We start from the raw sequence: 23,541 nt of genomic DNA, 5'->3' as shown, positions 1-23,541 counted from the left end.
TTTGTTCCCCTTTAGGGGATGGGCAGGGGAACTAAAGGGGATGAAGAAGAGGGTTCCCCTTTAGTTCATCCCAAAGTCTCTTCTTCTTCCCCTTTAGGGGACGGAGTCCAACCTCCTAGCTGCCTTCTCCTTGCCCAACCACGCGGCCCCATGGCAACCCACCACACGCCACACTGACCTCCTCCTTGCCGCCTTGCACCAGCCGGATACCCCGACCCTGGCAGCCAGCATCGGGCTTCAGGATGTAGACCTGCTTCTTGCCGCGAGCGCGAATGTCCGCCAAAAACTCCTGGTCGTTGTCATCCGGGACGCATGGGAGGGACGAGGCAACGGGCGGGATGAGGCAGGCAGACAGGCAAGCGGCGGGAGAGGTAAGGCAGCCACGAGTACCAAGCAGCTTGCCAATATGCCGTAACGAGGACGCAAGTCCGAGCTGTCGTTTATGTCTGCCCGCATAACCCTGTATCCGGTCGTACGGAGGGGGTGGTGTTGCTCCAGGTCTTGGATTGCGAGTCTGGGGGACCCGAATCCGTTAAAACCCCTGTTCATATTGTTGCTGTGAGACCGCCAGGTGCCCCTGAGGGGGCGCCACAGGGCTGCTCTACACCGCGCTCCGGCCGCCCACAGCAATGCCAAAGGGCTGTTCTCTTCTGGGTCGCATCGCGAGCTATGATGCGCGCAAGGAATGCTGCTGGCAATATAACGCTCTAATGCCCAGGCGGAGCCGCTGCGCAGGTTCTATTGCGCCACGAGCTATAGTTTCTAATGCACAGGAGAGAAGTGGAGGAAAAAAGACGGAAAGGCGCAAAAGGAGGAGCGGACGCAAAACGCACCTCCCTGTCGCCCGGCAGGATGAAAGTGCGCGGGAAGAAATCATAGTGCTGCGGGAACTGGCGCGCCATTTTCATAAGGTTCCGCGCCATGGCCCGCTTGCGGCATATCTCCAGCATGCCGCTGAAGTGGTTGATTTTCTGCGGGGCCGCGGGGAACCGGCACAGGCGGGGGACGGGGGGGGGACGGGGAAATTCACCCACATGACGGGGCTGCAATCACACAAACCCAAACCCCATCCCGGACATTTGCCATAACCACCACGAGGCACGGGTAATGAGCTGGCGCCATGCGGAGGTCGGCGTGCAAGCAGATGTGCTATATCGAGGCGCACCAGTGGGCTATCTGTGAGGCAGCGAAAGTGTCCTGGTGAATAGGGTGAATTGGGCCCAGTCAAGGGGGACGGGAAGGGGATGGGAAGAGGTTTCGATCGGTTTAGGGTACACTGGAGCTCCACAGTTGGGTGCTGCTAGGTTTTTTCCGCACGGTCTCCTTTTCGGTAGCCGCCGCCCATCCAGGGCTACTGCTACCAGGCCACCACTAACCCCCCCAACCCGTGCCTCTTTAGCCCGGATCCACAGCCCAATGCAGCCGTGGAGGCCGAAATACGGTTTGAGCCATGCACAGGTCGGGCGCATGCAGCTGTCCTGATGTTTGAATTATTTGAAGGTGCCGGCACGTGCGCGGTTGGGCGCCAGCGCTGGGCTGTCCGCGGCCAGATGAAGCGGGTGCCTTGCCGCGACCAAGGACATCCACACGCAAGCCGCAGAGCGGGGCACACGCCCAAATAGTCCCATCGACCCGATGACGGCTAATACTGCCGTAGTATCTACGTCCCTGGCCCGCATCAGACCGCAAACACACGCAGGTGCGTGAGCAACGAGCGGATTAGGAACATGCCCCAGGCAACGCGCCCGGGGGGGCCCGGCGGAGGATAGCTGCGAGGTCGTTCTGTTGATTGTGCTTGTCACGGTTCCATGGCCCGTCACAACCTGCTAATGCAAGGCCCTGTCCCTGGCGCAGCCGCGGCTCCTGATGCGGAAGGTCCTGCCCCTGTGGAAGGTTCATTGCTTCTGCTTCGTTGCAGCAGACAACTGACTTGCTGGGTACGTCGTTGCTGCTACCGCTGCTGCCAGCTGGGGGGTTGAATGCAGCCAGGTCGCCCAGGCCACCTGCGCGGCCACTCCTGGGAGGACGTCTGCAAGCTACAAACGCCAACCAAGGCGGCCTGCCGTAACATCCGGTCGACTCGCATGGGCCTGCTTGCCTGCTGGCTCAGCTGCTCAGCAGGCGGTGAAACAGCAACGCCGCCATCACCGACGCCACGGCGCCTTGCAGTTCTACAGCGTTAGCGCTGTAGACGAGAGGTTAAGTCACATCATCGAGCCCCTGGAGATGTGTGTACGCTTCTTTTTCTAGGGCACAAGTTTCCTGTGCAATCGAAGCCCCAGCTGCGTGGGGTCGTCTGTTTGGGGGACGGTGCAAGGCAGCAAAGCACAACAGGCCCCGCCGCCGCCGCCACCGCGGCTGCTACTCCTCCGGAAATGGCCTCTGCTGCTACTGCTACTGCTGCAGCTGCAACCGACGCCGCTGTTGCATAGCAAAGCCCGTAACCGCCGTGCCCGAGCGGCCGGCTCCGCCGCCGTCACTGCGGTTGCCGCAGCTGAAGCCGCAGCTTTCTCTGGTGCTGCTGCCATGCTGCTCCGTGCCCAGTGGCTGACATAACGGCACACATATGGTTCTGACTGCACACACCACGCTGCTGACCAGTTTTGAGTGTCAGTGGCCCGCAACGGCAGCCGCCCCTGGATCACCGGCGGCCGGGTCAGTGCACTTCATTCCCAAGGGGTTGGAACGGAACACGCCCCTAAAGCCGCCGAAATAGCCCCCATCAGCCCCTCAGGGCCTTGGAGCTGCCCTTCTGTTCGGCCCGAAGGAGAGCCAGCTCGGCCAACACCACGGCGCCTGTTTGCGCATGAGGTTTCGCTGCCGTCATGCACCTAAGCGCCGGAGAGCCGCTGGTTGCCGCACTGGTCCTACGCCTCAATCGGCAATGCGCCGCGCGCTTGGCTGCTGCTCCGCGCGGGCTATCAATGGTGTCACAATAGCGTCCACAGCACAATGCATATGGGTGTGTGCCTTCTGTGGGCTGCCATGGCAGCAGGACCCAGTTTTGTGACTGGTGTCAATTAGAACGCTGCCAGCAGCTCCAAATGCCTGCAACTCCAGCAGCAGTTCGCTTCACCCGCTGGCATTGGGTGAGGCAAATGAGAGGTGTGGGGGAGGAGCATGTGCTCCCCCCTTTGCGCACGGTGGACCGTGCGCCACCTGCTTGTGTGCTCACTTGCAGCCCATCCCCGCTGCAACCGCAGCTCAGCGGCGCCACGACACGGCGGTGTCGGCCCGGATCATCCATTCGCGCCACTCTTACCTGGATTTTAGTGAGCTTCATGATTCTCTCGATGCTTACTGATGTATCGGTCCAATAGATCTGAGTTGGGGGATGAAGCGGAGGGATCGCGTACACGGAGATAGAGTGAGCGTGTGTGAGTGCGCGTGTGTGTTTAAGTGTGAGAGAGAGGGTGTGTATTGAGATTTGAGTGTGCATGTGTGTGTGCGTGTGTTTGCTGTAGCACCTCGGCAAAGAAGGCTTTGTATGGGCACTGGCAATGGGTCCCCATTCCGGCCCCGCGTTTTGTTATGGGTTCGACATTCCCTATATACTCTTGAAGTTCCGCCCCGATAACAGCGCCTCCTCATGAGAGTTATATACTCTTGAAGTTCCGCCCCGATAACAGCGCCTCCTCATGAGAGTTATATACTCTTGAAGTTCCGCCCCGATAACAGCGCCTCCTCATGAGAGTAAGGTAGTTAGATTATGCCATGCACGTGAGCAAAGGGAGGATTCCCTCGCGGGGAGCAGCGGCGTGGACTACGGTGGGGCCAAAACGAGCCGAGCCGAGCCGCAGCGCCCTTCGGCGGGTTCGCCGTGTTGATGTCGGGGCCCGTTGATTCATTCCATGTGTCTTCCCTTGTCGCCGCGACGGAGCGAATTGCATTGCCTCTTGGTAAGGGATGTGGGGACGCTGCGCTGCCCTGCCCACGCCCACGAGGCTCACCTCCCAGTCCTCGTCGTCTCCCACCTCTTTCCAGCCCAGCTTGCGTTGAACGATGCGTACTGCGAAGGATGAGGAAAAGGCGGGTGAAAACCGCATTCGTTTGTACCAGGGCCATGGGTAGTACGCTAGGTGGTGTTGAAGCCCGGTCAAAGCTACCATGGTAACTGGCCTTCACGGACGATAGAAAATGCACACGGACTGATAACTTCAGCGGGTCAGCACCTCGCGCTGTTGGAAGTGAATGCACGTGTGCCACATCACCATGGAAAAGGAAACCATTACTCTCGTACGGCGTAGGGAGGGAAAGGCACTCCAGGAGCTTGGCGACCCCATACGTTACTTTAATTAAATCCCAGATCCCAGGAGTCGTGCCATTCAATTATGCTGTAGTGGGTCACGGCAAGGGGCCTCAGGCACGAGGACTGCCTCCCGACCCCGAAAGAACCCCCTTCCGCAACGCATGGGCAGCCCTACCCTCTTCAGTCAACTCACATACTTCATACTTGCAGCCGCTTAAGTTGATACGGATTGCTGGTGGCGCCTTCTTGCGTTTTCCCTTCACTTTCTTCTTACTGCTGCGATATGTTAGACGTATGCGTATGTGAGACCATCCATGCTTTTCAGTTGAAAAGTTATACTGTTACGGACAGCACATTCCATGAAAACGCGGGTCGGAGACCGCAGCGGCTTACTTGTCACTTTCAGGAGGCGGCCCCTGTGCAATCGGAACCGGTCGGCTAATAGCCTGCCCCACATCCTCTCCCTCAAGCTCTTCTCCTTCGACTTCCGCTTCTCCCTCGCTGAACTCGGCCATGCTGCACTTGAGATGCCAATATCAACTGCAGCGCGTGTCCATACGTTCCAAATGGCATTTTTTCGTAAAGAAACTGTAATTTTGTTGTCGCATTCTGAAGTTCGGCGCTGTATGTATTGTCAACTATGGTTATGCTCTCCGGTAAAACTTGCAGAGCCCAGGTTACGCCATCATTATATCACACCATCATTTCGCAGGAAGCAAGTGCTCCTAGTGGACAATGCTCGGTTGGTCTCGAAGGCAAACGAATGGCAAGACGTTGCTGCCGTACAATTGCCAGCGAGATAATAGCGCACCCAACATCTAATTTGTGTAAAAGTCTGTTAACATTACACAACTTAGCACCGGCCTCCACGTGTAACCATGCCCCGCCAGCGCTCTGGTAAGCATTATGTATAAATCTACACGACAGTAGCTTGCTTGCTTGTTTTTGCACCTTTCTGCAAAGGTTTCCGCCTTTAATTGTTTGGTTTGTGCGGAAGCTTTGGAACTGTAAGTGCTCGGGGCCTTACGAGATTGTTCCTTCGCCTCTGCCCACAGCCCCTGCGCCTGCTCGGTCTGCTTCGGCTGCGGCTTCGCGGCCGAAGCCAGCATCCTCATCTCCACCGCCTCCGGCGCCGCCAGCGGCGGCAGCCGCTTCTTCTGCGCCAACTTCGCCACCGCAGTCCTCGGGAGGCTGGTTCAGCAGGCCTGCCCCGCAGCCTGCTGCACCACAGCATGCTGCTCCGCCTCCTATGGCTGCCCCACGTAAGCTTTATTTCTTTCAACTTACTTGACGAGCCGCTGCGTATTGTCGGAGATCTTAACGTGCTGACCTCTTTACATCTCTGCAGCTTCGGCAGGTCCTCCTGTGGCTGCATCCAGCGGAGGCGGCATTATGTCGGGCTTGATTGGGACCGTCGTTCAGGGTGAGTTGGTTTGGCTCCAACAGTTGACAAGCAGCAGCACCTTTCCCTTTGCCTGGACAGTATTTCATCATCGATACACGGTGTATATGATAAGGTGTTTAATATGGGCGTGGTGCTCAGCTGTCGATCCAGCAGTTCGACGGTGCAACGTGGAACGTGGACTCGTAACTAGTGGTGCAAACTAAGTTGCCTCCCAGGAGAGGGGATGGATGGCCATTGCAGGAAGCAAGTCACAGCCGAAGCCATATGTTTGTACTGAAGATTACGTAACCTTGGGACACGGTCGACTTCCTGCTTCTGTAGGTGCTGCGCTGGGCACGGGTACGGCCATCGCCCATCGCGCCGTGGACGCAGTGCTTGGTCCGCGCACTGTCGTCCACGAGCACCAGGGTGCCCCTGCACCGGCTGCTCCGGTTGCTGCCGCAGCGCCGCCGGCTGAGGGTCCCTGCGCTGGTCAGGTTAAGGCGTTTGGCGACTGCATGAGCAAGAACAGCGGTGACATGGCCGCTTGCCAATGGTATTTTGATGCCATGCAGCAGTGCAAGCTTAGCAGCGCTTGATCGGCTGCTTGGGCGTGCTAGGCAATCTAGAGCGGAGAGCGTGACTAAGGACGATCTTTGGATACGCGTGTCATTTTGTTTTTTTGCGTGCAGGGCTTGAGCGCTGTTTGCATGCTGTGAGCTAGCTACTTAAGTCAATTTAGTTTGTAGTTGCGTGTGTTTTGTGCTGTGTTGGTTCTCATTCTGCAGACGTTCTGTTGGAGGGTTCATCTTCTGTGTGCTGGATGGTGTATGATTAGGGTCTTCCCTCGAAAATATCGTGGATTCATGCGCGAGTATGGAGTCACGAGTAAGCGTGTGAAGCTTGCGTAATTGATGACAACTGACAGTACGTCTTGTTTCTGCGTGTGATGTGTAGTTTGTTTTAACTTGTTTAAGTAAATAGCAGGTATTTCTCAAGTTCAAGGTGTTACTCTCCAAGAAGCAGCACGCTTGAGTACCCTTGCTTGTTGGTGTCCCCACCGACAACCTCGGGCTGTAGCATGTCCATGCAAACCAGTCTTTTAGCCATGCGTGGGGTTTGTCCTGCTTGTAATGGATGTGGCAGTGGCTTCCTTACAGTTCAGACTTCTATGAGCTGTGGTGTTCGTCCTGTGCATCGCAGTCTCTCCTCCCGACTAATAAGACATCAGGAAAACCCCATCCAAGATCAGTGTCGTATGAAATTGACAAAGTCCAAGGCAGCCGGAACTTATGAGATTCAAGCGTGTAACACAGCAAAGGCGTAACCCGGGATGCTCAGGTTGGCCGTGTGTCGTTACAAAGCGGTACAACAAAAGAAGCAAAAGAACCCAGAATACTAAACGTAACTACTGAAGCAACATGCGAGTTTCTCCGTTAACACCACCAAGGTACGCCACCCTGGTACGCGGTACCAGGGTCCAGCAAAGACGCAGGATCTACACTAAAAGCAATAGCTCTAAAATGACAAGTTACCGGTAATGTGCAAGGATCACTTTGCAGCCCCCTTGTTACCGATAGCTACCCTTTCTGCAATGAATGGAATGGTCCGCAATAAAGCGCCATATGGCGGGAAAGACCGCCCTGGCAGACTCAATTCAGGGACCAAGGCACGGACATGCGGGGCATGCCTGACCACAGCACATCAGCACCTAAACGTAACAGCATCACAGCCGCTCTGCGTCGATCTGCGCTATTAGTGTAGATACCTCACGCGGCATATCTTCACACAAATAGCTCTTAACGCAGCCATGGGAACACAAAACATGAATAGCCGTGCGTGTACGACACACAACACGTCATCTGTGCTTGTTGAGTCTCAGGATAAATCTCAAGAAAGGAGTCGTTCGAGTCCTACTACTAGCAGAAGCAACGCTCCCTACATAATCTACACAATTGGGAAGGATGAACACCGCGGGATAGACACGTCGTCGGTCTGTCTCGAGCACACCCGCCGGAACGCTTAGCCCAGCGAGTGGTCAACCACGGCACGGCTCAACTAATAAGACAACCGCAGACTCCACATGAAGGCTGCAGTTCCTGCAGCTGACCGCGACTCATATCTTGCCAGTCGTGCGACGCTTTCTGGGATTGAGCAGCCTGAGGCTGCTGTGGCTCCAGACTAATCCCGCATTCCCGCGCGCGCGCCTGCAGGGTGAGGGATTCAGCGCGTAGGACTCCGTGAGTCCGTGGCGTTACACTTAATCAAAATCCAAATTATCGGCTGCAACTGTACTCACCCCATGGCACACTATCCTAAATCAGCGTATGGTGCGAAAATTGAACTAGCCATCTCACACAAAATGGCGTGTGGAAAAGCGGAAGAGTTCTAGGTTTTTGGGAAACATACGTCCATGAGCAGCGCCCTGTGAGCATCGGTGCGTGCGTGCACGCCGTACGGTGCCGTACCTTGATCAGCAGCGCGCCGAGCATCTGCAGTACCTCCGTCATGCTGGGCCGCTCACATGGATCTTGGTGCCAGCATCGACTCACCAGGGTCCACTGCTCCTCGCTCACTTTCCGCTCAGGCCGTGGAGGACGATAGCCCTCAGAGACCTGCAGCATCAGCGGCAGCGACAGCGGCTAGGGCAGCGGCAGTGGCAACAGTGATTAAAATGGACGTGCGCTGAGCAGCATTCTCTCGGGCCGCTACAGCCGTCGCCGCCCCGCACGGCACGCCCTAATTATGTACGATGTATAGCAACGGAACACTCCTCACCCTGCGGGCATAATCCACGGGCCGCTTGACGCCTATGGTGGCGCCCCGCGAGGTGTTAATGAAGGCGATCAACAGCAACTCCCGGGCTAGCACCTCGTATGCCAGGCACCCAAAGCTAAACGTATCAACCTAAGTTGAAGGTTGGAGGGGAGTTGAGGGGAGGGAGGGGGCCGTGCAGGACCGCGACTGGGGGAGGACAGAGTGCTGGGGCGGAGCAGGGTGAGAAGCGCAGCGCAGAGGGGAGGGGAGTGCAGCGGAGTGCTGTGGGAAAATGGGGGAGGAGAGAACGTGGGTAACACGCCGCATTAAAAACTACTGGACTGGGTGCTGATTGGCCTTCCGATATAAACAAACTAGTTCCGAGGCTCGGGACAAGCACTACTCCGTGGCGCTTGCCGTAGCAGCAGCAGCAGCAGCAGCAGCAGCAGCCCCAGTCTGCAGTATTCTGCGCCGCTGTGTTGCCTAGCCAGGGGCTGGGAGAGCGCCCCGGCTGGTGTGAGTGAGGGAGTGAGGGAGGCGCGGGGAGGAACAGAAGGACCTGGAGCCGCGCGCCAGCCCCTTCACTGCGTTTCGTTCCGGTCAGGACCCCCGACGGTTCTCGTCCTTACTCAGGACGAGCCATCCTCAGTGTAACACCCCGTGTACAGCAATGGCAACAGCAACAACAACTTCTTACCTTTTCATTGTAGGGCTCTCCACGATATATCTCAGGGGGCTGCGAAAGGGAAAAACGAAGGGGCAGTAGCATCGCGCTAGGTTTCGACATGCCTGAAAATCCACGCTACCGTTTTCATCGTGTACGACGTGGAGAAAGCGCCCCTGGAAGGCCAATTAAGGCCGCAGCGAAACTCACCATATACATGAAGGAGCCGGCGTGACCCGTCAGTCCAAACACCCACTCAAAGCCCTCCTGCTGCGGCAACTGGCTGCCATCCGGCGCCCGTAGCAGCGCCCGAATGCTCTCAATGCGCCGCATGTGATCGCTAAGAGACGGAACAGACACTTCCATCAGGGACTCCAACTCTGGACAAAACCGACACGTCGCGCTGCCGCCATCGGAGCCGCCATCGGAGCCGCCATCGAAGCCGCCATCGGAGCCGCCATCAGCGTCAAAGCCGCCGCCGTCGTCGCCGGAAGGGTCGTCGTCGTCGGCCATGGTGAGACGGGGACCGATCCCAGAGCAGCTTGGGGAGAGCCCTACACCCAAAAACGTACTGCACGCAGCGCTGTTCCTAAAACTCTGGTAGCCGCTGCCGTGGCTTTGTCGAGCGCCCTGGCGCAAGCCGTGGTGAACACCCGGCGGGCGGGGCGGCTGTGCCGGTGCATGAAGAGAGGAGGAGGCAGAGCGACCGAGGGACCGCTGGCATGACGTGCAACCAGCCACGCCGCGGCGATTCGAGCCCGCCGTCAGCCTGTCCCCGCCGGCGGTCTGCGATCGCCGTATTCGGCCCCTGTCGCTGGCGTCGGTCAAGGCCGGCCAGCCGCTGCCGTTGGCCGCATCGCCACGCTTGAAGAGGTCAATGAAACCCCGTTCGTGCATTAGGCCAATCCTTACGAGGGGGGAACTTTGGCCTAGGGTTGTACGCCGCCGCAGCTGCTGCTGTTGCTGCTGTGCTACAGCCGGCTTACAAGCGCCGCCGCCGCCGCCGCCAGCGGTTTCAGTGATGGCAGTTGCCGCAACAGGCACACGTACCGCGACTGCAGAGGGCGGCTGGGACATCGACTCGGATGACGGAGGAGTCGGAGAGGAGGGCCAGCCAGCAGCTCTGTCACTGCCGCCTGACCGACTGGCCGTCGCCGCCGCTGCTGATGCCGCAACTATCGCCGCTGCTGCCAGCGCTGTTGGCGTCACGGCACGTGAAAGCTTTGAGACCCGCGGCACGGGTGCGTACATGTGTCTGGTCCCCGTCTGAACGGCGGGACCCGTGCAGCGCCGCCCGCTGGTGCTGCGCGTTGCAAAACTGTTCCCCGTGCTGTTCATCAAACGCGACGGCATCCGAATCATCGGGCTAGTAGGAAAACGAGGTAGCTTACGGAATCCCCTAAAACGGCCCTCAACCTGAACGCTAGGATTGCGCTGCACCAGCAGCATCGAGTCATCCGCTGCTGTGCCGGGTTGCAGCATAGAATCCATGGGTGACGCCGACGGCTGTCGCTCAAGCCCCGCCACCGGCAGGTTGGCTGCTGTGGCCGTGTTTGCTGCTGCTGCTGCTTCTGTTGCTGCTTGCGAACGGGCCACAAACATATCCATCGTTGACTTGCAGCCAACGTCACCGCCGCCAGCGTCGTCGCAACCCGCCGCCCCCGCCACCGCCGGGGTTAGTGCCGCACGTCCCCGACTCCAAGGCGCGGATGTCGGACCGCAGGCGGCTGCCGAGAGAGCCGACCGCGTAGGTGCCGCCGCGGCGACGCCGCACCCGATCGTCAAGGCGCTCGTATACGCACTCGAAGTGCACGGATTCACGGAAGCCCGGCAGCTGCCACTGGACAGCCCTGTCCCGTTGCTCTCTGAGCTGCCGTGCAGCCCCTTGGACTTGAAACTGACGTTGCCAGTGGCCACGATGCTATCGCAGCTTCGAGTGCGAACCGCAGCAGCTGCTGTGGGCGGCGCGCTGTGTCCGCCAAAAAGGCCACCGCCATGGCCAGCGCTGCTGTCGCCGTCACCGGTGTCGCTGAAACGGAGGTTTCCGGCGGATATGATTTTTGCGTCGTCCCCACTCTTCTCGCAGTTCTCGAGACCAGGAAGAGAATCCCCGGGCCCCGCTGCCGCCGCCTCCGTGCACCCCTCAGGCCGATCCGCAGTCGACGATGATGCCGTGAAAGCCTCGGACTGGCTAGCCGTGAGGGGCCCCCATGCGTCCGGGGAGCCAAGAGAGACGCAGTCAGCGACGGCTATGGCTGCGGCTGCAGCTGCATCAACGCTGCCGGCGCCGGGCTCCCAAGCCTTTGACGGCACAATCGCGACAAAGGATGACCGGCTGCTGCTGGCGTCTGAGGATGGTAGAGGTGCGCCACGGCGCCGCAGCATCGCGGACCGATTGTCCACGAGCGTCTAGAGAGACAGAAACGTGCGGTCGTGCAAGTCGGGATGGCCGGATAGGGGCTGGGATACATTCAGCGTGTTGAGCGTGTCTCTGGGGTAACAAGCTCAAACCTTGAATATCCTCAAGATCAATAGGGAACACAGGTATGTGATTTTAATTTATGGATACACGGGCATGAATTGCGTTCACGGATACTTGGACGCGATATTTTTCTTTGCCGTTGAGCTACAGAACTCACCACGTGGAGTCCCATATCCCCGAGCTTTGTGATGAGTTGCCCATCCGCCTCCTTTTTGAGCATCACATTGTCAGCCTGCGAGGCGTTCAGGGTCGATTTTTGGAGTCGACTAGTTGTAAAACTGCCTGATGAAGTGATTTGAATCCAACAGCGCATGAAAGGCGGGGCAGAGGGAACGGATTAAAAAGCGGCTTGGGTAAGGGCGCGACAGACTAAACGTCTGCTTGGCAGGCTTGTTCCGCCACTTTCCAAACCCACCGAACCTTGCCGGAGTCCAAGTGCCGCATGGCATGACGTACCGCACTGCAAGGTGTTATAATGGCTTTGGCGCCGGCCTTGGCTTTGGCTTCATACCTTGATGTCTCTGTGGATTATGGGGGGTGTGGCCTTATGGAGGGTATCTAGGGCTTCAGCGACGCCCCGCAGCCACTCCAGCCCCTGGATGGAGCTGTACTGGCGTCGCAGTGCCATTGCACCCACGACTTTGTCTCTGAGCGAACCCCCCTGCAATGTGAACGTGTGGACGGCGAGAGCTGGTATACCATCTGATACTATCTGGCACGTATGAAGGTGAATAGCTGGCAGAGACACAGAGGCTACACAGGCGAGGCGCGAGGGCGCGCTTTAAACGGAAAGAAGGAGGAAAAAGAAAACGAGGAATAGGTGTTTACAGCTTATGAAAAATTTAGCTCGAAGTATGGAAAGACAGTGCTGCCCTAAACTTCAGTTTTTACCTCACAAAACTGCAGCAGCATCGCCCAGGTTGGGGAATCCAGTCCGGGAACGCCTCGATGTCTAGCTGGGATGCGGATAACTCCATAACTTTCAACCAAATGCCTGAATCGAAGTGGGGCCAAACTGGTCAATGTAATTTTGCAACTCGCGAGCCTTCGGCAGCCTTTGTGCGTTTATGGGCAGCTAGCGGGCAGCTTATCATCGCCGCCCCAGGCTCATGGAAAGACCCTTAATTTTGTGAGCTCACCTGTGCTTAATCGTGCTGCAGAGCGCGGCTTCCGAGAGGAAGAGCCTCTCGTAGGCAGGAGGAGGGGGTTGACCCTGCAGGCCAGCCGGCGCAAAGACCTTGAGAGCACAGCCACGCCCGTTATAAGTTGCCTCAAAAACTGCCGAGTTTGAAGAGCAGAGGAGCAGAGGGTCCTGATCAGCAGAGTTGAGTAAGCACAGTAGACGCATGGCAAAGGGTTTGCTATTGTACCTTGTGCAAATGCTCCTCGCCCAACCAAGCGCTTAATCTCTAGACCATCAGGTCCTAGGACAGCCGTAGGTTCTGCCATTGAGGTCAAAAGAAAAACAAATCGCTGAGTGCACGTTTGTTCATTTAAAACCTTGGATTGTTAGATACCAAAATGCAGGTTTAGTTACTAGTATAGTAAAGTATGATTGAATGGCGCTGGATGCACAGGTTAAACTAATCAGAGGTACATGTACAGCAGACATTGGGAGTCATTGCTGAAGTTTTAGTTTCAAATCGGAGGGGAAATGCTTTGCCATCAGGGTGGCATTTTCATCCGTTATATATAACCAAAAAATTCTGGATTACTTTTCAACTCGCGAAACCTAACCCGAGGCTTCCTGCCCTATCCTCTGCCCGGTTCCCCACCCCCGGATTGCTCACGTGCCACTGTACAAAAAACTGCGCATGAAATAGGCGTAAGGTGATAAGCTGGTAATGTACTGCATCTGCGCCCCATGATGAAACTGTGTACTGGGCTCTAGTGCGGTCCGTTGCCTTTTTCGGCTGCCGTGATGTGGGGCAACTGTCTTCTGGGGCAACTTATCTTTGCCGCCAGTTTCGGTGCTCTAGTGTTCAGTCCGTCGTGCGTGACTGGATCGTGTCGCGCTTTGTGTTGCTGCGTCTGTGCGTCTAATGATTTGTCTTCTTGGTCCCCGGCGAAGGCGGTGGGCGTTGCCGCACAGTCAGCGTGTTTGTCCCCTTTGCAGTGGTGTGGCCATTGGCAGCTGTAGTGTCCTGTCCCCCTCCTAGGTATGGCGCGAGCCACTCAGACTCTAGCTCATAACCCCTAGGATCCAGGTCATGGGCGACAGGGGCACAGAATGGAACTTCGGCAATCTCTTGCCCTGAGGGTGTTGAGGACAGTCCTCTGCGACTCTGACATACTAGTGATGAACAATACTTTCATTGCATGATCTGCTAGATGGAAAAGAAAGCAGCATGGATGGATGGATGGATGGATGGATGGAATGTTTATCCCGCGTTCAGCGAATCGCAAGCTTATGCAGTTTAGGCTTTGCTGTTGGGCATTGGCGGCAAACAGAGCGCGTAACCTAGAGAGGAGCGAGTATGCCCCTGCTGCGGCACTGATAGCTATATCCAGGATGAAAAGCACATTTTGCTGGACTGTCCGGTGTACGACAAAATCAGATCTGATATGGATTTCCCACGCTTCGAGCATATGAAGGACGCTATGAACTGGGAACCTGAACGCCTGGCAAGGATGCTGGAACGTATATGGTCCCGCCGCAACTCTATCGTTCCCTTTGGTCGTTAGTATCCCTTATCACTTCTTTGTTTGAAGTGCGAGGTAGGATGGTGCTTATAGGCGATCTGGCAGCCCTTGAGCCCCCGGCTCGTATTTGGCGGTTTGCAGGTAGGGGGAACGCACCCTGCGATCATGTATCACACACACACACACACACACACACACACACACACACACACACACACACGCACAGACACACACACACACACACACACACACAGACACACACACACAGACACACACACACACACACACAGACACACACACAGACACACACACACACACAAGCTTCAGCGAGCTCGTACGATTCAGATGAACCCGAAAGCTCATGAACCGCCAGGGTGATTCCACTTGGCCAAACATTAACTTTCCAAGATTTATCTTTAGTGTGGTCTTAGTGTGTGGCTAGTAAACAGGTGTTTCCACTAAGCGCCTCGGAACCATACGACATGTTGCTATTAAGGCACCAAGCCAATGTAATAGTAAGAGTGGGCGAATATAGAGTGTTAAGACCAGCAAAGCGCGGGACACCTCCCGGGTCCTATTACTGTGTTCAGATTGTGGCCGCGGCCCTGTTGGCCTTCCTAGCCATCAACGGGCCAGCTGGGCCAGGCCATGACGCTTTTTTGAGTGCTCTTTCTGGTTACATTAACCAGTTTGAGCGTTTAGTTAATACTGTCATTGATAATCCACATAGCGTCCGTAAGTACCACTCGCCATGGCACGTCTGGCCCCGGACTACTGCGATTATGGATAAAGGAAAATACCTTGAAGAAGGAAAATGTCTGACTAAGAATTTTCCTGCTCGGAAGTTAATCTCCAGATTAAAAAAAGTTATCAACAGGTCTGGCCTTGATAACTATTGCGCCACTAATGTAGACTGTACGAGACGTTGCCTGTGGGCCCGGCTTTCCGCGTACGGGGCCCCTTTAAGCAAAATTTTTGAAGATTTTTATTTTCTATTACAGTAATGAACTAGCACCTTATCCCTTGGGTGATTCGCTGTGCCATGTGCGAGATTTTTGGAACTTCATGTTAGTGTTCAGCCAAGTGGATATACCCTGTAATACTTTATCGCATGGGTGATTTGCGGAGCGAGGGTTTTTGAACTCATTGTTAGTGCTCCGCGAAATGGAAACACCCTGGCAAAGGTGAAAAAGGAAAAGGAAAGAGAACATATTTTAAGCAATAGTAGGACAAAGAACTTTCAAAGAAATAAGGAGCTAATCAACCAGCGAACTTGTATTGTGTCTGGATAATTGTTTTCTTGTACGAAGCCCGAGCCTGGTGTAAGGAGTACGTGATCAAAGCTTTTATATATTTTAGTTAAAATGAGCAGCAGCTTGTTTTCGCTCGGTTGTACGAAGCAGCCGATGGTTTCGGAAGGTGACTTCCGGGACGACACATCGGTGCACATTTAATCACAGTGGCGGCAAGACAAAGATGCTTCCCTCTTTCATATAGGGGACAACTGCTCCCTTGACCACGTTGCTATCGTGACTGAGCCATCCTTACCGGAAATCCCAATTTACAATCTTGCAGTGATTTACGTGCTTGTTAGGTTGCCACTTCCGGTGCTTTCAAATATAGTTTCGGGGATTATTTGGCTCATCCGGCGCAAAACGGGTCAGCTCCAACGATTTCGAGGGCCTCAACACGCAAACTCGCCAGGATCCACTTCGCCAGGTGCCAAAGCTGCAGCCGCACCGGCAGTAACCGCCGACCCGTTCTCCAACCCCCTAGCGCACCCCTCGAAGTTTGACTGGGTCACCGGGCAAGACTGCTCGTAGCATGTCGACGGGCATATACCGCCTTATGGACCGCGGTCAGGGCCAACCTAGCCCAGCCGGACCAGAAGTCGAGCTGCCTGTGAGCACCAAGCGCCACCACGCCTCCACCTACAGCTCGGAGGGCGGCCAAGGGGGAGGGGGCCCCTTTCCACCCCAGCTCGATGATATGCCTAGCGAATCTGACCATTTGATTCCTGACGACATCATCGACAAGGAGCTGCTCCGTAAGATTCAGCGCATATGGTGCTGTGGAGTCGACGTATCTTGGCTGGCGCGTCGGTTGCCAACCAGATGGCGGCTCTGGTGGCGGCAGCAGCCGCGGCCCAGAAAGCGTGTCTACATCGCCGGGTGCTGCTGCTTCAACCTCCTGCTGGTGGTACTAATGATCGTATTGCTCGTGCGTATGGCTCTCACGCAACACCAGGGTTACTTGCTAGCGCACACACCTTCGCCGCCGCTACCACCGCCCTCGCCACCGCAGCCGCCGCAGCCGCCGCTACCACCGCCCTCGCCACCGCAGCCGCCACAGCCGCCGTTGCCGCCATCGCCGCCACCGCAGCCGCCGCAGCCGCCGTTGCCGCCATCGCCACAGCCGCAGCCACCGCTGCCGCCGCCTCTACAGCCTTCGCCGTGGCCACCCTCTCCCGGACCCACCCCTCCGTCGCCGCCGTCACCAGGTCCACCTTCGCCGCCGCCAACCCCACCCCCACCCCCCCCACCGCCACCGGCACCGCCACCACCGCCGCCAATGCCGCCGTCACCACCGGCCCCTCCACCGCCGCTCCCCGTCGGCTTTTTCTGCACCTTCAACGGCAGCCAGCTCTCCGACGACGTCAGGCCCGAGCACTACGATCTTAAGCTAGGAATCTACTTTGACCCTCACCCAGGTCAAAGCGCCGTGCAGGAAGGGACGGGGGGTGCTGGGAGCGGCGGGGGCGGCGGCGGTGACGGCGGGGCAGGTCGCCGAATGTTGCGCGACGCGAATCCCGACGGCGGCGCCGCCATCAACGCCGCCAGCATACTATCCCGCCTGGGTCCAGATCACGTGCTCGGGTCAGTCAACATCAGCATCACACTGCTGGAAGACACTCAATGCCTCGTGCTCAACGCCGTCGGCATGGAGGTGTACAACATATCGTACCGCTGGAACGGCCAGGAGTGGAGGGGTACGCGTACGTGTGTGTGTACCGGGGGCTCAGGGCGCTTTTCATAGCGCCGGGAAGTGGGCGTTTGCCGGAGGGCCCTTGCCGGAGGGCCCTTGCCGGCCAACCTAGCTAGCGGCGTCGGCGCCGCAGCTGCGGCAGCAGCCAATTCGAGGGCTTTGTTGCATGGCCGGTCCAGATGCGCCCTGGAGGGTTGGGTTTTACAAACGCATTGCCGTTGCTTCCCAATAATCCTCTCCACCCCCACACCCGCGCCTTCGCCCAACCCCCCTACACGGGCGGCCCCTCTGCCCCCAGGTAACGTGACTTCCCAGCGGGACCAGACAGCGACCCTCATGTTCGAGTCGCCCCTGCCCGCTACCCTCAGCAGCGGCAGCAGCAGCGGCAGCAGCAGCAGCAGCGCCCCCCTCAACGGCTCCGTACAGTCACTGGGCCACCTCAGCATTGACTTCGCCTACAATCTGTCGTACGGTCTGGATGGGCTCTACCGGACCGTATACCAGGGTAGGTAGGGTAGGTAGGGTAGGTAGGAAGAGGATCCAAAATGCGAATTTGCTAATTGGAATGTTTTTTGTCCCAAGGGGACATAATTGTTAGAATTGTCTCTTTACGAATGCTGCATGACATTTTAATACTTCGGAGCAGGGTAGGTAGGGTGTAGGAGTCACTGTCGGGTTTGTTCGGGTCGGATCTCTCTCTCCGGGGCCATTTGTTGGTGTTGGTGCTGCTGCTGCTGCTGGTGGTGCTGGTGCCGTAATCTTTGTCCACCTCACGACGACTCCAACCCCCTTCAAATTCAGGGGCTGATGGCAAGCAACACGCGCTGGTGGCCACCCAGTTCGAATCTGCGTCAGCACGCAAGGCCTTCCCATGCTTTGACGAGCCGAGGGTGAAGGTGGGGCGGTGGGGGCGGAGGCAGTGGGGGAAAGGGGTTGGGTGGGTGGCATGTGGCGTATTGTACGGGCTGAGCGTAGGGAGGTGAAATGCTTACTGGACAGGAGACGTCGAACAAAGAATCTCGCCCCCCTTTGGAACTCATGGACCACTGCCTCCCCCCCCACACACACACACCATTGCTACGGCTGCTGAGGCTGCAGCTGCGACTGCTGCTTGGCCGCCCTGTCGCCGAGCCCTTTTGCCCTCCTGCCATTGCTGATCTTACCGTTGAGCACATTACCGCCGTCGCTTTTACACTCCCTCTTGCAGATGTCGCTGTCGCTGTCGCTGTCCTTTTGTTGTGTTGTTGCTTTGTGTTTTGTGACCGTGTTCGTCCCCGCTGCCAGGATGCTTCACTGCTTCGCTTGTTCTGACCCCGAAGCGCGTCAGCCCGTTACCCCGCAAAGTCCCGTCCCCTCTTTCACAATCCTAGCTCCTCCCCCCCCCGCCCCCACGTTCGTACGACCGTACGGCGCGTGCAGGCTAGTTTCAACCTCACCCTGGAGACTCCACCAGGTTTGGCAGTGCTGTCCAACATGCCGCCAAGCCCGGACCAGCCATCGCAAGTCACTGCGTCGGGACGGGCGCTGTCGGTGTTTTCCCGTACACCCCCCATGAGCACCTACCTGTTGGCTTTCACCGTGGGGGCTTTGGAGGGGAAGCAGGGGCCTTGCAACGACAGCAAGTCGACCCCCGTGTCCGTTTGGGCGACTGAGGGCAAGTGAGTGAAGAAGGGGCGGGTGGAAGGGGCGGGTGGGGTTCAGGTGCCGTGGTGGGGTGTGTGTCGGTGTGTATGCGTGTACTTTGATGATCTGAGCCGTGTGATGTGTGTGTGTATGTATGCGTGTGCCGGGGAGAGGGTTTAATGGATCTGAAAAAGCTACGGGAAGGAAATGGCACACATGCAACCGGAGGAAGTGTTCCACCGAGTGCGTGTGAGTGTGTGCGTGATGGGGAAGGGGGGGAAAGCGACGTGTGTGTGTATGTGTGCGTTTGAGGGCCGAAGCAGGGTGTGCGTTTGAGGGCCGAAGCAGGGTGTGCGAAGAGGCGATAGGGGCGACAGATGTTGTGATGTGCCAGGGTGCAGGAGCCAGCCCCGCCTCCTGCGCGTGGCCGCTCTGTGTGTGTGTGTGCGTGTGTCGGGGGAGGGGGGGGAGTTGACGATCTGCGTTCTGCATTTCCCCGTCCTCGCTGCGGGTGCTGGTACCTGCCATAACCAGCCTCTCAACCCTCGCCTCTCTCTCTCCCCTCCCCCCCCGGACACACACCACACACACACACATGCGATCCGCCGCTGGCTAGGATAAACCAACTGGACGTGGCCCTGGAGGCGGCGTGTGTTGCCGTACAGACGTACGAGGCGGCGTTTAACATGTCGTACCCCTTGCCTAAATTGGACCTTGTGGCCCTGCCGGACTTCCAGGCGGGCGCTATGGAGAACTTTGGATGTATATTCTTCAGGTGGGTGGGTTTGGTCGTGCATGGCTGCGAGTGCGTGTGTGCATGGCTGCGAGCGTGTGTGTGTGTGTGTGTGTGTGTGTGTGTGTATAGTCGTCCTCTCGTTCCCCTGGCGACGGCACTGATGGTACGGAGATGCTGAGATGCTGATGACCCTCTACCCTGTACCCTGCTTTTCCGCAAATCCTTGCAACCGGTGTTGTCGTTGTTGTTGTTGCTGCTGTCGTTGCTGCTGTCCTTGTTGCTGCTGCTGCTGCTGCAGGGAGGAGAAGTTGTTACTGAAGGCCGATTCGGATTCAGATCTCGACGTGGGCAGCGAGATCGCCATTGCCGCCACCGTGAGCCACGAGATCTCCCATCAATGGTATGTATGTATGTATGTATGTATGTATGTATGTATGTATGTATGTATGTATGTATGTATGTATGTATGTATGTATGACTTAGATTACACTGTGGGCCGCGAGAGCCGGGGGCCGAAGCCGAAACACAGCGCAAGGGTCGGGAGCGCACAGCACAAGTCGGTTAGTCTTGTGTGCTCCCGACCCCGACTCAGACTGCCAACACTCTACGCAGCCACTATGTATGTATGTACAGCTGTTTTCCCGGGGCCTGGGGCCCACTAGGGCTGCTGGTGAGCAGGTCATGGGTGACGCCATGAGTCGCGTGCGCGCGCGCGTACGAGTGCGCGATTGTGCGCCGTGTGCGTGTGCAAATACACATGCGGGTGGGTGCATGTATGGGTGCGATTGTGTCATTGATTCCTTACCTCTCCTCCGGGGGAGACCGCCCGGTGGCCAGTTAGTAGTGCATTTTGCAGGGCCTTTTTTCAGTCCCCTGCCCCGCCCTTTCCCGGGGCCATGCAGGTTCGGAGATTTAGTGACTATGGCGCAATGGGAGGAGCTCTGGCTTAATGAGGGTTTCGCGTCGTACCTAGAGATTATGGGAGTCGACGCGTTCCGGCCGCAGTACGGTTTTTATCAATTATCGTACACCAGCATGACGGCGACTGCGTTGTCGTACGACGTGCTGCCGTCCGTACACGCTCTGAGCGCTGCTGCTCCACTGACGTCAGTGGCTGACATTGAGGCGATGTTTGACGACATTAGCTATGAAAAGGTAGGGCGAGATGCACGGGAGGGTGTACGGGCATGGGGCTACTGTCGCGGCGTGGGGTTGTGGTGGCACAGCGATGACAGAGCTTATGTACGCGGCCATCTGCAAGTGCGTTACTGTGCTGACCTGTGAGCCGTACATTCAGTTACTCGTGGGTACGGCGGCACTTTGGCAAGCCTTCACCCACAACGGTCACAAAGGTGTCATCACCACACCGAAAGTTCAACATTAAAACACAACGAAAATAACATTAAATCCGCCATTAATCTGCTCCATTAACCACTTCTAAGCATTACGAACTGCCATCAACCGCCACCAACCGCCGCCAACCGCCACCGAATTGCCTTACTGTGTCGTGTGCACGTCAGGGCGGTGCTGTGCTTCGAATGGTGCGCGCCTTCCTGGACGGCAATCTGTTGACCAACGGTGCCGTACAGAACCTCCGTCGCCGCCACCTACTACAGCAGGAGCAGCCACCGCCACTGCCGCCGCCGCCGTCGCCGTCGCCGTCGCCGTCGCCAATCAATCAATCATCGCCGGCGATGGCACCGCCGCCGCCGCCATCCTCACCGGTGTTCAACTCGTCCGCCTTCGGGGCAGACCCCTTCCTTGAGGTCCTCCACAGCTACCTACTGCAGTACGCCAACAGCAGTACGACAGCTGAGATGTTGTGGAGCTCGTTTGAGGACGTCACAGGCGTGTCCGCGGGCCGGATTGCGGGCGGGAAGAGAGAGTAGGGTGTAGGGAAAATACAAGGACGACGGCAGTTGCGTTTGGGTAGGATAAAGAGACTTTTGGGGAGCTTTTAGGAAGGGGGGGGCTGACCGGGGAAGGGGAAGACCAGACCCGTTAAAAACAGGTGCAACGAGCCGTACCGCCTCCCGGGGCCCCCCTCAACCCATTTCCCTGCTGTTGCATGCAACTTATCACCGCAGCTCGCCTCGCGGGTGTTGCTTGGGCATCGGAGTGCTTAAATGCCACTGCGGAGAGGGGGTAGATACTCCCCCAGGCTGCGCCGTACCAACAGACCCGTACCAACCACCACCATCCCCGCGCACGACATTCCGCGCTGTTCCCACCAGCCCTTGACGCTCGCACACTGCCCGCCCCACCACCCTCCCCCATGAACCTCCGAAACCACGCAGGACTACCCTTCAGCTCCTGGATGCGCTCCTGGACCCATTCCCCCAACTATCCCGTCGTACAAGTCTCCCTGGAGGCTCAAAACCCAGGCACACCTGTCGTACTGCCTTCGGCCGGCGGCCTGGACGCCGCCACGGCGTCGTCAACGAACTCAACCGACACCCCCGCGGCCTCCTACCTGGCCGTGTCGCAGTCCTCTGTCACCGGGGCGCCGTGTAACGACACGGCGGGGCCAGAGGGGTCGGCGCAGTGGTGGATCCCGCTGAGCTTCCTGCCAGAGGTGAAAAACTTCTTGCCGGGTTTTAGTTCTAAGGTTTGCTTTTAAGGAGGTTTTGTTTCAGAGAGAGAGAGAGAGTGCTTAGCTTTAAGAAACACACCCCCTTGGCCTTTGTCCTTTCGTTCCGTTGATTAGTTAACAAAGACCAACGAGCTTAGGTTTTAAGTATCGTGTATAAGGAGTTTAAAACAAATTGCAGTATGTGCAGTTAAGTGTGTTTTGAGGGCTGCTGGGGGGCGGCAGGAAGAGAGGGGTATGTGCTTCTGGGAGGGGGGCGAAGGGCATGGGGCATCACGTGCGGCGCTGCGGTTCACTCACTCACTCACACTCCTCCATTGCGACCTCGCCTGTTCGCTGACCCCCTTCTCACCCGGTCGTAACGTCCCGCCTCCGTTTCGTGCCACACCACCACCTCCACCTCCACCCCCCACCTCCACCCCCACTACCACCACCATTACCTACACCTCTTCAGGGTGCCACCACTATGTCATGGGCACCCTTCAATTCATGTAGCGCCGCCGTACCGCTGCCCACCAATGTGTCGTACGTCGTGATAAATCCCGGCCGGTACGGCTACTACCGCGCCAACTACAGCGAGGAGGTGTGGCGCAAACTAGCAGCAGCGGCGACTGACCCACGGGTCATTTCATCGGCCGATTTAGCAGGTACGAATTCAGGAACCCTGCTCCGGCGTCCTTCACTGGCGCCGCCTTACCAACATACATACATACATATATACGAGCCACCCGTACACACCCACACCGCCAGTAGTGACTTAGCGGCGGACTGGCTCAAGGGCTCCTGGAATAACATGGCGATTAACCTGCGCAATCAGACAGCGCTGCGGGCCCCCCCCCCAACCCCTTTTCTTCCGCTCTTACTTTAGTCTTGGAGGCTAGGTAGGTAGGTAGGTAGGTTTCCGCGGTCGTCTTCATTACATCATCCCGAGGTCGCCGCCTTCAAGAACGGGTTTCACTCGTTCGTGGTTCGTCTTTCTCCCAAACCCTCAACCCCCCGTTCCCCTCCCCAACCCCCACATACACACATATTCCCGTTCCCGCACTTCCGCCCCGCGGCTCAGTTGATACATCAGCGAATCACGCTCAAGCACATGCTCGCACACACACCTCCTGTTACCTTCTGTTTACGCGGCACACAGGCCTCCTGGACGATGCCTGGCAGCTGCACCGCCTGAATGGTCTGGAACCCTGGGTGCTGATGGGCCTCATCCAGGCGTTACCCGTCAGGATGCAAGTGAGCCAGGCGGGGCCCCGGGGGGCTCTTTGGGGGGCTGCCGGGGCGAGGGGGGTTTTGGGGGGACATTACAGCCCTTGTGACTTGGGCGTTTAACTGAGCCGCGAGAAAGAATTACATACAGACATATATACAGGTTGAAGGAGGAGGTCCCGGTGTGCAGGGGGCTTTACCGAAGACAAGTAGTCGTAG

General features: G+C 57.4%; 4 protein-coding genes across 4 annotated transcripts in view; 2 read left to right on the top strand and 2 right to left on the bottom strand.

The window, feature by feature from the left end:
• The window catches only part of ssa11 (uncharacterized protein), a gene marked incomplete at both ends in the record, with an annotated part of 7,186 nt that extends 2,683 nt beyond the window's left edge, over window positions 1–4,503 (bottom strand). The window contains 5 exons of the mRNA XM_002947637.1: window positions 179–289; window positions 834–971; window positions 3,263–3,322; window positions 3,951–4,009; window positions 4,443–4,503. Coding sequence (XP_002947683.1) covers window positions 179–289; window positions 834–971; window positions 3,263–3,322; window positions 3,951–4,009; window positions 4,443–4,503 — 429 coding nt within the window. The remainder of the gene's footprint in view (window positions 1–178; window positions 290–833; window positions 972–3,262; window positions 3,323–3,950; window positions 4,010–4,442) is intronic.
• Window positions 4,504–5,088: 585 nt separating this feature from the next.
• On the top strand, window positions 5,089–6,782 carry VOLCADRAFT_103588 (uncharacterized protein). The gene is made up of 4 exons (XM_002947764.1): window positions 5,089–5,146; window positions 5,305–5,511; window positions 5,598–5,672; window positions 5,976–6,782. The coding sequence occupies exons 1-4, from the start codon at window positions 5,128–5,130 to the stop codon at window positions 6,230–6,232; spliced, it is 558 nt and encodes a 185-aa protein (XP_002947810.1). The 5' UTR covers window positions 5,089–5,127; the 3' UTR covers window positions 6,233–6,782.
• A 905-nt stretch (window positions 6,783–7,687) lies between these two features.
• VOLCADRAFT_88073 (uncharacterized protein) lies at window positions 7,688–12,985 on the bottom strand (the record flags this gene model as incomplete). The annotated part of the gene is made up of 10 exons (XM_002947636.1): window positions 7,688–7,840; window positions 8,102–8,248; window positions 8,412–8,540; window positions 9,088–9,126; window positions 9,265–9,394; window positions 10,655–11,463; window positions 11,694–11,768; window positions 12,048–12,183; window positions 12,676–12,814; window positions 12,907–12,985. 10 exons carry the CDS (start codon window positions 12,983–12,985, stop codon window positions 7,688–7,690), a joined length of 1,836 nt encoding a protein of 611 aa, XP_002947682.1.
• A 5,003-nt stretch (window positions 12,986–17,988) lies between these two features.
• Window positions 17,989–21,103, top strand: VOLCADRAFT_31998 (uncharacterized protein; the record flags this gene model as incomplete). Its single annotated transcript, XM_002947763.1, has 6 exons — window positions 17,989–18,060; window positions 18,584–18,822; window positions 19,404–19,566; window positions 19,826–19,923; window positions 20,426–20,678; window positions 21,044–21,103. Coding segments are annotated over 6 exons (885 nt in total), but the record flags the coding sequence as incomplete, so codon positions are not given.
• Between the last annotated feature and the right edge of the window lie 2,438 nt (window positions 21,104–23,541).

Source organism: Volvox carteri (genome assembly GCF_000143455.1).
Source record: "Volvox carteri f. nagariensis unplaced genomic scaffold VOLCAscaffold_7, whole genome shotgun sequence".
Taxonomy (NCBI): domain Eukaryota; kingdom Viridiplantae; phylum Chlorophyta; class Chlorophyceae; order Chlamydomonadales; family Volvocaceae; genus Volvox; species Volvox carteri.
This window is presented reverse-complemented; position numbering and strand designations above follow the sequence as displayed.

Excerpts from the sequence above, each read along its gene's own strand:
- VOLCADRAFT_103588 (XM_002947764.1), top strand. Across the intron at positions 5,512-5,597 it reads GCCTCCTATGGCTGCCCCAC|CTTCGGCAGGTCCTCCTGTG; the intron begins GTAAGCTTTATT and ends ACATCTCTGCAG. Across the intron at positions 5,673-5,975 it reads GATTGGGACCGTCGTTCAGG|GTGCTGCGCTGGGCACGGGT; the intron begins GTGAGTTGGTTT and ends CTGCTTCTGTAG.